Below are 13,646 nucleotides of genomic sequence, written 5' to 3'. Positions count from 1 at the left end.
CCCGGGGGCGCCAGGCCTCAACCCTATAGGCCGGTCCCGGAGAAGCCGGGGGGGGGGGGGGGGGGGGAAATCAAGGCTCCTTGGGGGCGCCAGGAAAGATCAGTGCTCTGACTCGCCACGGACCGGAATCGGGTAGGGTAGGGGAGAAGTGAGTTCCACCCCCATATTCCCGGTGACAAAACGAGGTAGAGGGGAAGAGGGCTACACAACTCGAGCAAGGGTAGAGTCAAGGAACAAAGAGGAGGAAGATGAGACAGCCACACCAACGCAGACGCAGAAGGGCTCTCCGACTTTACGCAAGTGGCCCGCATCTCCACGGTACTCAGCTCCCCTTACGCCACTGGCTTGGTCTCAGAGCCTTCGCGAATATGGCTTTGCGCACTGCGGCGGGGCTGCGCCACAACCGAGCTTGGCCCTGTGACTCCTCCCCACCGCTCTACGCGGATTGGTGGTAGAGTGCAACCAGACTGCTGATTGGGTGGCGAAGGAGCCATTCGGGGCGGCTCTGGTGGGTTCGGCTGCTCCAGAGTGATAAGTTCGGCTTCAGACACGCCTCAGCGCCAGCAGCGAGTCGGAGCTCTATGGAGGTGGCGGCGAGTACCGGGTGGTGGCTGCGGCAGCGACTCCTCTGAGCTGAGAGTTTCAAGTCGTTCCCGACTCCTTCCTCCCCCTTCCCTCCCCCTTTTTTGTTTTCCGTTCCCCTTCCCCCTCCCTTCCCTGTCCCCGACGACCGGATCCTGAGGAGGCAGCTGCGGCGGCAGCTGCTGAGTTCTCGGTGAAGGTGAGTGGAGCCGCCGCCGCCGCCGCCGAGTAGAGCGCTCTAAAATGGCCGCCGTCCCCTGGCCGCTTCTTCTCGAGCGGTACAAAATGGCGGCCGCAGGCGGAGCCGGGCGGGGCGGCCCTTGTTAGCGTGTTTTTCGCGCTCCGGGCACCTAGAAATTCTTCTCCTTTGTTCTCCTTTCCCGTTGCTGATGGAGTAGAAGGAAACCGGGAGCCGTGGCGTCCCCCGGCCGTCATCGTGGCTGTCGGTGGCCGGGGTCAGGGCGGGCCGAGGCGCTGGTGTGCTCGGAGGGAGAGAGCGTGGCGGGGCCGCGCGCGCCCCGGCGGGGAGCGACGTGCAGGCCGGCGGGGAGGGCCCGGCCGTTGGCGCGGGACCAGCCGAGGCGTAGGAGTCCCGGAGTCCGCCCTCCCGGCGGGGAGGCGGTATGTGAGGCCCCGGTGCCGGCGGGGAGCGGGCCCCGCCTGGGACCGGCGAGGGTAGAGAAAACTAGGATTTGCGTCCTTTTGTCAGCGGGGAAGGGAACGGAGAAGCGGCTGTCAGTCCCTCGGGGATTTATGCGGAGGGAGGGGGCCCGCTCGGAGGCGGCGGGTGGGAAGGAGGCCGCCTTCCAGCCTGGAGAACAAAGAGCCGGGCGCTGGGCCGGCGGGGGCGGCCTCCGCTCCTCCCCGCCGAGGCTTGCCCCCAGCGGCTTCGAGGGGAGGCTGTCGGAAGCACTTCCCTAACTCCAGCCTGGGTGGGAGGAATCCACTGCTCTTTTGTTCCCAGGAAGGGAAAACATGGGGCGGAGGTTCCTGCTGCCATGTTGTTGCCGGTGTCTTCCGCCTGCTGAGTGCCAGCCACCGTACACCCATGTCCCTCTCGCATCTTCCTGGATGCCCTGTGTGCGGAGGGGTTAAAAGAACGGACAGTGAAGGAAAACTGCTAAACAGCCTTTAGTCAGGTCTTATTCGGCCCGCTGGGCTCGTCGTCGAGGCAGTGCAAACTTAGGATTATTTTCCACATAATGTGCCCGTGCGGATAAGTTAGGTTTTCTGTTCTTGATGTCGGTGCTCAGCTTTCAAGAAAGTAGAATGTGGCTTTTTCAAAGATTCGTTGTTCACAGTTGAAATGCTGTCTCTTGTATTTCTGTGAAGGTTCTTTGCATCTTTGAACATAAGGGAATTTCCAGGTGGCTAAGCAAAATAATTGTCCACTTGTGTTTGAGTACGTTCTATTTTAGTCTTAGGAGATCTGCAATGCAGTCAAAGTTCAGTTAACTGCAGTGCCAGGATCTGAAATAAATTCTAATTGAAGGAAACTTTATAGATTTGTGTGTTAGCAGTGTCTAATTTTGGTACTCTTTCTCATTCTAGGTTTTTCATTTCTCCCATCCTCTTCCCTCCCCACCCCATCCATTAATATTATTCTTTTGAAGATTCTTCGTTGTCAAGCCGCCAAAGTGGAGAGTGCGATCGCAGAAGGGGGTGCTTCTCGTTTCAGGTATGTGGAGATTTATTTTTGGCAATTGTTACCAAGAGACCAATCGCAAAATCAAAAGAATCCCCACGCTAAGTAATTCTGACTTAATATGCTGCAAGTTCAATGTATAATGTGCCACGTACATTTTTTTTTTTTAAGTTCTTCACTTCTCATTATCTTTTTGTTTGTCCTCTGAAGAGTAGTTGTCAGTGATTTGACTTTCCTTTAGGCCCAGTTTCCTCTTCGTCTGTAGTGTAATTTCTGAAATACAGAATACTTAAAGAGACCCTTTAGCCCTTTTAAGTGAGACAGGTGGCATATGGATTTTTAAAGAAGTTTTTCTTTTAAATAGTGCTTCTTCGGGCGGAGGAGGAAGTAGGGGTGCACCTCAGCACTATCCCAAGACTGCTGGCAACAGGTATAGTAAGTGTGTAGAAGCCATGAGTTGCCATAGAACAGATTTAGTTTAATAGTATTTCACACATATAACGATGTAGTTATAGATATCGAGAATCTTAATCATACTGGGCATGGTTTCTGCTACGTATCTTAGAATATCAGCTCTAAATTATCCTTTTTGCTAAATTACCTGAATTAGGGCTCTCGAACTGCTCTTTATCCTTAGCTCTTTGGATTGTTTTCATTAATATTCAGAAATCAACAATTACTATTATCAGCAGTTACCTGCACTAATTAGTGGTAGAGCTGTATGCATGCAAGGAACATGGTCACACAACATTAGAAAATGTTGGTTCTCAAGGTGTGACTCCTAGAACCACCAGGATTGGCATCACCTGGGAGTTTATTAAAAATGCAAATTATCTAGTCCTACCCCAGACCCACTAAAACAGAAACTGCGGGTGGGCCCAGCAATCTCTTTTAACGAGCCCTTCAGGTGATTCTGAATTTGAGAAGCATTGATTGCGAGTTGCTTAGTTGTAAGGGAAACTGAAAACATGTAAACTGCTTATTCTATTTAGAAAGATATCCGAGTGGGATGACGTTTGATAAGTGACTGTGCTAGGTTTTAAATCATCTTAATTAGGAATCTTATAAATTTTTACTAGCGAGTTCCTGGGGAAAACCCCAGGGCAAAACGCTCAGAAATGGATTCCTGCACGAAGCACTAGACGAGATGACAACTCCGCAGCAAACAACTCCGCAAATGAAAAAGAACGACATGATGCAATCTTCAGGAAAGTAAGAGGGTAAGTTGATAGATCTGCTTTGTTCTTTCACTAAAAGGAGGGAAAAAGAATGAGTTGGCTGGGTTTGTCTCATGTGTAGGCTGTATTACTTAGAAGGCAATGTTCACGTCCAAAGTGTATTTTAACGAATGCCAGTGTTGGCAGTTTTATCTTAAACTGAAGAGCAGCATGTTGGCTATTTTGAGGCTTAAGGGTTGCTTGTGGTCATTGAGTTAAAATACATAAGCCTTTTTGTCCTGATATTTCCCATGCCTGATGTGTAACCCACTGAAGAAGCATGGAACACACTGGTCTTAGTTCCTGGATTTTAGCCTTAATAAGATTCTTGCTCTCTGACTTTTGAGGTAGTGAGATTTGTCAAACAGCTGGGGACCCCGAAGCAGGTACAGATATTACCTGAATAACAGCTTTATTTTAACATACCTTTGGTTATACGGGTAAGATGGGTCTTGAAGAAAAAATTAATTTCAAAGTTGTTTTTCAACTCTAATTTTTTGTGTGTTGCCTGACACTTAGTATGATTCCTTTCTCCCCAGCATACTAAATAAGCTTACTCCTGAAAAGTTTGACAAGCTATGCCTTGAGCTCCTCAATGTGGGTGTAGAGTCTAAACTCATCCTTAAAGGGGTCATACTGCTGGTAAGTTAAAACTTGGCTTAGCTGAAAAGGAGAGTAAAATAGTTAACAGACCCAAGTTTTCTGTACATTACATTGTTGCTTAAAACTTGGAGGCGTGAGCTACGTGTTTATTGAATTGTGATGGTGATTTTAAAAATAACCAACTTTTAATGGCATCAGATTTAATAGGCGGGTTTTTACTTTTCGTGTTGAAGTATAGTGTGGCATACAATTTCATACTAGTTTCACATACACAACAGAGATTTGCTAATTTCATACATTACACAGTGCTTACCCCAAGTGTGGTTGTCCTTTGTCCTAAAAGGTGAATTTGTAAATTGTTCATACAATGCTTGGAGAGTTAAATGGGCTAAGCACAGGCTATTCACATTTTTTGTGTTTTTCTTTCTGTGGAAAACCTATTTTGGTCTTGGAAATGAATTGTATGATAGTTGATAATAAGATTTCAGTGTCTGTTTATAGTTTCAGTATCCAAGATATTTTTAACTCTTGGAGGGGGTGGGGGGGGCTTTACTTGTAAGAGATCTGTATAGTTGGACTTTTTTGGTACCGTGTTGCAGCTAGTGTTTAAGTGCTTGTATTTTTCAGGCTGTGTGCTAATAATCATTTTATATGCATAAGGTAAATGAGGCAGAGTTTGTCAGTAAAGTTAGGAGGTTTAAGATCCTTAAGGCTTATAAGGAAGTATTAAGTTAAAGGAAGGGTACTTTCAGAAGGTTGTCCTATTTAAAAAAAAGAAAAATGCCATTTTCTGTAGATTGTGGACAAAGCCCTAGAAGAGCCAAAGTATAGCTCACTGTATGCTCAGCTATGTCTGCGATTGGCAGAAGATGCACCAAACTTTGATGGCCCAGCAGCAGAGGGTCAACCAGGACAGAAGCAAAGCACAGTAAGTGGTAGTGTTTGCTTGCTTATTTCAAAGTTGATTTGAAAGATTTCATTTAACGAAACCTGCCAAATGTCTTTGTTTCCAATAGACATTCAGACGCCTCCTAATTTCCAAATTACAAGATGAATTTGAAAACCGAACCAGAAATGTTGATGGTGAGAGTTTATGTTTGATACCTAAGTACTACTGGGGATATTGAATTTCATTCTGAATGTTGACTTTTTTCTGTTGTGTATTTTCAGTCTATGATAAGCGTGAAAATCCCCTCCTCCCCGAGGAGGAGGAACAGAGAGCCATTGCTAAGATCAAGATGTTGGGGAACATCAAATTCATTGGAGAACTTGGAAAGCTTGATCTTATTCATGAATCTATCCTTCATAAGTGCATCAAAACAGTAAGTATGTGAATGTAGGCTTAGATTTATCACTGGTTACATGATTATTTGTGGGAGAGGAGTCAATTATAATTACTTTGTACTATCTGAGAATGTTGGTAGGTTAGTTTAATATTTCAGAATGGTCAGCAAAACTGCTAGTTAAATGTTGTAAATAGTGACTTGAAGTATGCAGTGTGTTTTGTAAAATACAGGTAGAAAAGTGTTACAACTTAAATAAGATTTTGTCAACACATTGGCATTTCTTTTTGGTAGCTTTTGGAAAAGAAGAAGAGAGTCCAACTCAAAGATATGGGAGAGGATTTGGAGTGCCTCTGTCAGATAATGAGGACAGTGGGACCTAGATTAGACCATGAACGAGCCAAGGTATGTTATTAAGTAGCTTGTGTTAATTTTCTTCAAATCAAAGGACTTGTTTTTGTGATACAGGGGATTATCATATTAGCCCATCAACTTTGATTATAACGTGAGAAGTCTTAAAAGCCTTAAATAGTACACTTTTGTCATAACATGTTTTAGTGAAGTATTTTTCTCTTCTATTAGTCCTTAATGGATCAGTACTTTGCCCGAATGTGCTCCTTGATGCTAAGTAAGGAATTGCCAGCGAGGATTCGTTTCCTGCTGCAGGTAAAACTGGTTTAACTGTGTTGATAAGCTGATTTCTTCTCTTTGGAAATACTAAAATTAAAACTTACGGGAACTATTTTTAAATTAAAGGATACCGTAGAGTTGCGAGAACACCATTGGGTTCCTCGCAAGGCTTTTCTTGACAATGGACCAAAGACGATCAATCAAATCCGTCAAGATGCAGTAAAAGTAAGATACTGGTGTTTTTTTAATCCAGTTGGTTTTAAGTTTATTGAACCACAAGGATCCTATTAACACTTGAGACTCCTCTTACTGGTGGAGCTTATTAATGTTTTTAGTTTCTTGTTTACTATTTGGGGAAGAAATTATATACAGAAATTGTATAATTAGCACTCCAGTAGCCTGAAAGGGTTTTTTCCCCCCAAACGAGAATTATTTATGTAAAATAGTGTCTAGAATCAGGTGTTTATTCGCTATTTCTAAAGGATCTAGGAGTCTTTATTCCTGCTCCTATGGCTCAAGGGATGAGAAGTGACTTCTTTCTGGAGGGACCGTTCATGCCACCCAGGATGAAAATGGATAGGGACCCACTTGGAGGACTTGCTGATATGTTTGGACAAATGCCAGGTGATTTTGAACAACACCGTGGTTTTGTTAAAATAAAAAATCAACTTTAAATGTTTTAACAGTAGCAGAGTTGTAAAGAGTTGTTCCTGTATTATTTTAAGGTAGCGGAATTGGTACTGGTCCAGGAGTTATCCAGGATAGATTTTCACCCACCATGGGGCGTCATCGTTCTAATCAACTCTTCAATGGCCATGGGGGACACATCATGCCTCCCACACAATCGCAGTTTGGAGAGATGGGAGGCAAGTTTATGAAAAGCCAGGTAAGGAAACGTAGGAATGCTTAGGCAACAAATATTAAGTCCTCCAATACATGTGATTTATTTTTTGCTTTTTTAAAAGTGATATTTTAGGGTCATGTTTGTTTTTCTAAACCAAAGCATCTGTGTGACCAGTTACTTAAAACTGGGTAAGATGCTTATCCTTAAAATTAGTAAAATCACAGCGTTTTTATTTGTTAGGACTAGATTTTTATTCTTCCCTTGTTGCATCTTTACTTTCTCTGGGCAAATTCAGTTTAGCTTTCCTTATGGCTTGGCTCATCCCTTTGGTACTTGATTACCATAATTTGTGGACCCCTTTTTATCTAGACTTTCTTTCTCCCTTTCTAAAATAGGGGCTAAGCCAGCTCTACCATAACCAGAGTCAGGGACTCTTATCCCAGCTGCAAGGACAGTCGAAGGATATGCCACCTCGGTTTTCTAAGAAAGGACAGCTTAATGCAGATGAGGTACATTTGCCTATGTTACTTCTATGCCATAGTTTGTCAATTCAGAAATCTATTGCCCGATGATTATAAATAAGACGCGTTATTAAGAGGACTTAATGCTGGAGTTCTTTAATTCTTTCTTTTCTATACTTCTTTTTCTTTCTTTGGATGTCCAGCGTCCTATGAGCGAAGATTATGAGATATGAGGGCAAGTCTCTTAAAATCTTCAATTAAAGCAAAGAAAATGGTTGTCAGGATTTTAATTGTGTTTTTCTGTATATAAAACGACTTAACTATAAGAATAAAACAAGACATTTTCTAGTTAATATTTTAGTGATGCTTATTCTAGGAGAATCCTAGTACAAATACAAGATTTTTGTAACTATATTCTTTTCATGTGGATCAGATCTTTAGTTTTCTTGCCATAAGTCACGTTAACATGGAGCTTAACTTTTCAGCAGTCCATTCTCTAACTTCTGCCCTAGATTCTAGGATGTCTGTATATACTGAATTAATCTTAGGATGTTGGATCTAATGTTTACCAACTGCATGTTAACTTTGTTTTGTTTTCAATTCTAGATTAGCCTGAGGCCTGCTCAGTCGTTCTTAATGAATAAAAATCAAGTGCCAAAGCTTCAGCCCCAGATAACTATGATTCCTCCTAGTGCACAACCACCACGCACTCAAACACCACCTCTGGGACAGGTATGGACTGTAGTAGGATAGTATTTTCTATGGTTATGGTATTTTATGAAGATGTCTGAAGATTTTTTTTAGGGTCTTTCCTATAACTTCACACACTTTAAAAAAAATTAAATCATACTTGTTTGCTGTGTTTTTGTTTGTTTTTAGACACCTCAGCTTGGTCTCAAAACTAATCCTCCACTTATCCAGGAAAAGCCTGCCAAGACTAGTAAAAAGCCACCACCATCAAAGGAAGAATTACTTAAACTAACTGTAAGTTTCAAATAATCCCATAGTCTGATTCATGGAGTCTATTTGAGATAGGAAAACACTAAAGAGATTTGGATTGTGTTCTTTTCAGGAAACTGTTGTGACTGAATATCTGAATAGTGGGAACGCGAATGAAGCGGTCAGTGGTGTGAGAGAGATGAGGGCTCCTAAACACTTTCTTCCTGAGATGTTAAGCAAAGTAATTATCCTGTCACTAGATAGAAGTGATGAAGATAAAGAAAAAGCAAGCTCTTTAATCAGTTTGCTCAAACAGGAAGGGATAGCCACCAGTGACAACTTCATGCAGGTGAGAACACTGCTCTGATTCTGGGGGAACTTTTTTGCATTCACGTTTGAGAACTGCTAAGTTGATTGTGTTGTGTATTCCTTCTAAGGCTTTCCTGAACGTATTGGACCAGTGCCCCAAACTGGAGGTTGACATCCCCTTGGTGAAATCATATTTAGCACAGTTTGCAGCTCGTGCCATCATTTCAGAGCTGGTGAGCATTTCAGAACTAGCTCAACCACTGGAAAGTGGCACCCATTTTCCTCTCTTCTTACTTTGTCTTCAGCAATTAGCTAAATTACAAGATCGAGAATGGTTAACAGAACTTTTTCAACAAAGCAAGGTCAATATGCAGAAAATGCTCCCAGGTAAGAGAATTTTGGGGATTTTTTTTCTTAATACAAAATCTGAAGAGTCTTTAGTATCTTGAGTGGATCTATACAAATCAGACTGGATTATCTTGTCCAGATAATGATAAGCATTACCATAGGTTCGATTTCACCTTTATGAAAAGTGATAATGATTTAACTGCTCTCATTTGATCCAGATACTAAGTGTTTGCTTTGCTGGGTTACTATAAATCTTGTACATTTGGGAAATCATTTGTAGAGCCATTTTCTAGACAGGCCAACTGGCTAAAATGAACTACCTGCTGATGTGTAGATGGTTTTGTCTCTTCAGAAATTGATCAGAATAAGGACCGCATGTTGGAGATTTTGGAAGGAAAGGGACTGAGTTTCTTATTCCCACTCCTCAAATTGGAGAAGGAATTGTTGAAGCAAATAAAGTTGGATCCATCCCCTCAAACCATATATAAATGGATTAAAGATAACATCTCCCCCAAACTTCATGTAGATAAAGGATTTGTGAACATCTTAATGACTAGGTAAGGTAAAGTCCAGGGTTACATTAACACTTATTTACTAGAAAATATAAGGCAAGGGACTAAGGATGGTCTTTCTTGGGCTAGAAAATTTTGCTTTGGGGTTCTGACAAGATCTCTTTCTGTGCAGCTTCTTACAGTATATTTCTAGTGAAGTAAACCCACCCAGTGATGAGACAGATTCTTCCTCTGCTCCTTCCAAAGAACAGTTAGAGCAGGAAAAACAACTGCTGCTTTCTTTCAAGCCAGTAATGCAGAAATTCCTTCATGATCACGTTGATCTGCAAGTCAGTGCCCTGTATGCTCTGCAGGTGCACTGCTACAACAGCAACTTCCCCAAAGGTGAGTGGCCGAGGACAGTAGCCGGACGGTGGTGAGCGTGGGGCAGTTTTTTCCACATCACACTAGATCACGGGGTTTGTGTGTTATCTTTTAGGCATGTTGCTCCGCTTTTTTGTTCACTTTTATGACATGGAAATTATTGAAGAAGAAGCTTTTTTGGCTTGGAAAGAAGATATAACCCAAGAATTTCCTGGGAAAGGCAAGGCTTTGTTCCAGGTAAATCTTTTGTTGGAGGCATTTAGTCTGCTTCAGTTTACTTAGTATTTAGTGAAGTACAGGAGGCAAAATAGTTGTAGTTTTATCTGTATCTTTCTGCATGTTTACAAGCTTTGGTAAAAATAGTACAGTGAGGGAAGGCTGTGAAGTGGTGTAAGGCTTCTATCCTAGTGATTACATATGTAAGATGTTGGCGGCTAACATTTTTTAGAAGTAAAGCTACTCCCAAAGGTTGAATGGTTGAGTGATTGCACAAGATTGGATTTAAGCTTTTAAAAAAATGTTAGTAAAGAAGAGATTGCTTCTCATTTCTCACATCTTCATTTTCTGTGAGTGGAATTCTAGTCCTAGGGGAAGACCTTTATATCTCTGGGGATTCTAAAATCGCAGTACATTAATCACCTACAGAGTAGTTGAAAAACCAGTTTCAGAGAATCAGATTTAGCGGGTCTGTGGTACACAACACAGTCCAGGCGATTCTCATGCTGATTTCATAGGGGATCAGGCTTTGAGAAGCACTGGTCTCTACAGTATTTTGTTCCTAAGGTTCACAGGTGAGCTTTGTGAGCTAATCATTCTCCCTGCCCTTGGGGAATCTGCTAGCAATTCTGGGATAGGGCTAGAAATCTTTTTAGGAATCTTTCTCTCCTCTCTCTCCCCAGTATTGCTAACATAATTCAGGTTTGGGAGGAGCCCCTGTCCCATACTAAAATGAGCCTACGATGTGATTGGAAGTAGTGTCAAGAAGTCAACAGCTTCCCAAATACAAAGAATAAATTCTCTTTAATAGCCAAGTAATATTTACAGTATGTTCTGAGGCTTTTGTTATTATAGAGGGTGTACCACCTAAAACTTAGGATCAAGCTAGCAAACCCACTAAAGGAGCTAAGTCAAAACTATGGATTTGAGTTTCTCTTTCAGAACTATGGCTTAATTCTGTTAACTTACAAATTTACAGGTGAATCAGTGGCTAACCTGGCTAGAAACTGCTGAAGAAGAAGAATCTGAGGAAGAAGCTGACTAAAGAACCAGCCAAAGCCTTAAATTGTGCAAAACATACTGTTGCTATGACGTAACTGCATTTGACCTAACCACTGCGAAAATTCATTCCGCTGTAATGTTTTCACAATATTTAAAGCAGAAGCACGTCAGTTAGGATTTCCTTCTGCATAAGGTTTTTTTGTAGTGTAATGTCTTAATCATAGTCTACCATCAAATATTTTAGGAGTATCTTTAATGTTTAGATAGTATATTAGCAGCATGCAATAATTACATCATAAGTTCTCAAGCAGAGGCAGTCTATTGCAAGGACCTTCTTTGCTGCCAGTTATCATAGGCTGTTTTAAGTTAGAAAACTGAATAGCAACACTGAATACTGTAGAAATGCACTTTGCTCAGTAATACTTGAGTTGTTGCAATATTTGATTATCCATTTGGTTGTTACAGAAAAATTCTTAACTGTAATTGATGGTTGTTGCCGTAATAGTATATTGCCTGTATTTCTACCTCTAGTAATGGGCTTTATGTGCTAGATTTTAATATCCTTGAGCCTGGGCAAGTGCACAAGTCTTTTTAAAAGAAACATGGTTTACTTGCACAAAACTGATCAGTTTTGAGAGATCATTAATGCCCTTGAAGTGGTTTTGTGGGTGTGAAACAAATGGTGAGAATTTGAATTGGTCCCTCTTATTATAGTATTGAAATTAAGTCTACTTAATTTATCAAGTCATGTTCATGCCCTGATTTTATATACTTGTATCTATCAATAAACATTGTGATACTTGATAGAGTTGTGTGTGACTTAAGTAGCAACTACAGGCAGGTTTAGGAATTACGGTTTAGGAGCACCTGGGTGGCTCAGTGAATTAAGCGTCCACCTCGATTCACGATGATCTCATGGGTCGTGATATGGAGGCCCACGTCCAGCTCTGTGCTGACAGCGCGGAGCTTGCTTGGGATTCTCTCTCTGACCCTCCCCTGCTCCTGTACACACACTGTTGCTCTCTCAAACCTTTAAAAAAAAAAAAAAAAAGAGAGAAAATTCAAGGGGAAGTCTCACAAATTTAGAGAACCCTTACTAATGCATAGCAACAAACTTGGTGACATTTCTTTGTCCTGTGAAATACATGGTAACTTGAGAAGCTAACCATACATGGATGGCCGGACAACACAAAAATAACAACCGTGGTGTAGTATCAATGGTATATCTTAATACCATTCCATAGTATAGTGGGTTTTAAGTCAAGATAGTACTTTGGTCTGCACAGCCCTACATCTGATCTGGTCTGCAGTCCTGTCCTTTTCCCAGCACCCTATTTCTCTAATTTCCTGCAACTTGGCCCTCATTCATTCTTCTGCCACGCTGGCCTCCTACTTCCTGGGACATGCCAAGCATAAGAGGCTTTTTCCCGTTTCTCCCCTCACCCCCATAACTAGATGATTTGGCTCCCCAAGTTGTGGCTCAAATGCCGGGTTAATTAGGACCCCACTGTCTACCCTATTTAAAAAATGTAACTCAGGGCTACCTGGCTGGCTCAGTGGGAAGAGCATGTGACTATTGACTTCAGGGTTTGGAGTTATAGCGCCATGGGTGTAGAGCTTTCTTTAATAACAAAAAATGCACATAATTTATTCTCTTCCTTTTTAGATTGTGCCATGACCACCATTACTGCATATTTACGTCTAACTCCCTCCATAATGTGAGGAGATGGAGTTTTTTGTTCTGTTTGGCTGTATCTATCCCCAGCACCTAGAACAGAGCCTAGCACACGGAATACTTAACCAAATCACAATAAAATTACTCTACCTGACAGGATCTGGACCTAAAAGGAAAAAGTGGAAAGGATGGACTTGAGTAACAAGATAGGGTTCATTCCTACCACTTAATAGCAGTGTGATCTTAGGCAAGGTACTTTGTTCCTCTGAGCTGATTTGAAAATGGGAATAATGCCACGAGAACTAAAAGTAATGTGAATGTCACTAGCAAGAGAGCCTCCTACGGAAATAGGCCTTTGATGTATGTGAATTCACATTTTACCTTAGCTGCTTCCATCCCGAGCTTCCAATCAGATCACTCCAATGGGCATTTCTCAGTCTTAGTTGACCTATGAAAAGCATTCAGCAATTTTTATCTCTTTGCCTTCAGGCTTCTCGGTGTCCTTTTAAAGCTTTTTTCTAGCCTGGCTTATAAACGTTACTGTTACGCTTTGCTCAACACTCAACTTCTATTGCTCCGATTACCATCTACATCCTGAAGGCGTCTGTGTCTTGGAAGAGCATCAAATTGCACATCCAACCGGCTCCTGGACACTTCATCTGAATGTGCCCCAAGCACTTCAAACTCAGTGTGTCCATCACTAAACTCCCTCAAACCAACATTTCCTCCTTTTCTGGCTCTAAATGATACTCCCATCTGAGCCCAAAAGGAGTCACCCTTGACCTCGCTTCCTTCCCAACTACATTCTGTCCATCTTCCTTCCATGATAGCTACTGAAGCCCTTGCTTTCTTCCCATCTCCACTGCACTGCCCTACACCAGGCTCCACTGTCTCACGCCTGAATCACTGCAATTGACTTCCGAACAGTCGCCCTTCCCGTTCATCTTGCTCTTCTTCCAGTCCATTCTCTGCATCACAGAGTGTTAAAACTCTGCCCTTTAGTGGCTCTAAGTTTTC

At 42.2% G+C, this 13,646-nt stretch overlaps 1 protein-coding gene and 1 non-coding gene across 2 annotated transcripts; both read left to right on the top strand.

Moving 5' to 3' along the window:
- Window positions 1-368: 368 nt before the first annotated feature.
- On the top strand, window positions 369-11,758 carry EIF4G2 (eukaryotic translation initiation factor 4 gamma 2). Its single transcript, XM_043582268.1, has 24 exons — window positions 369-448; window positions 559-587; window positions 639-781; window positions 2,196-2,260; window positions 2,592-2,657; window positions 3,307-3,447; window positions 3,984-4,086; window positions 4,844-4,975; window positions 5,064-5,130; window positions 5,218-5,369; window positions 5,625-5,735; window positions 5,913-5,996; window positions 6,087-6,185; window positions 6,443-6,584; window positions 6,686-6,846; window positions 7,200-7,313; window positions 7,872-7,997; window positions 8,145-8,249; window positions 8,338-8,553; window positions 8,642-8,900; window positions 9,214-9,418; window positions 9,546-9,757; window positions 9,852-9,973; window positions 10,932-11,758. Exons 1-24 carry the CDS (start codon window positions 369-371, stop codon window positions 10,995-10,997), a joined length of 3,000 nt encoding a protein of 999 aa, XP_043438203.1. The 3' UTR covers window positions 10,998-11,758.
- On the top strand, window positions 7,366-7,504 carry LOC122484604. Its single transcript, XR_006297660.1, has one exon. It is a non-coding gene; the product is annotated as a small nucleolar RNA SNORD97 (small nucleolar RNA).
- Window positions 11,759-13,646: the final 1,888 nt, after the last annotated feature.

Source organism: Prionailurus bengalensis, chromosome D1 (assembly GCF_016509475.1).
Source record: "Prionailurus bengalensis isolate Pbe53 chromosome D1, Fcat_Pben_1.1_paternal_pri, whole genome shotgun sequence".
Classification (NCBI taxonomy): domain Eukaryota; kingdom Metazoa; phylum Chordata; class Mammalia; order Carnivora; family Felidae; genus Prionailurus; species Prionailurus bengalensis.
The sequence above is the reverse complement of the archived record's forward strand: the minus strand, read 5'-3'. Positions and strand labels throughout refer to the sequence as shown.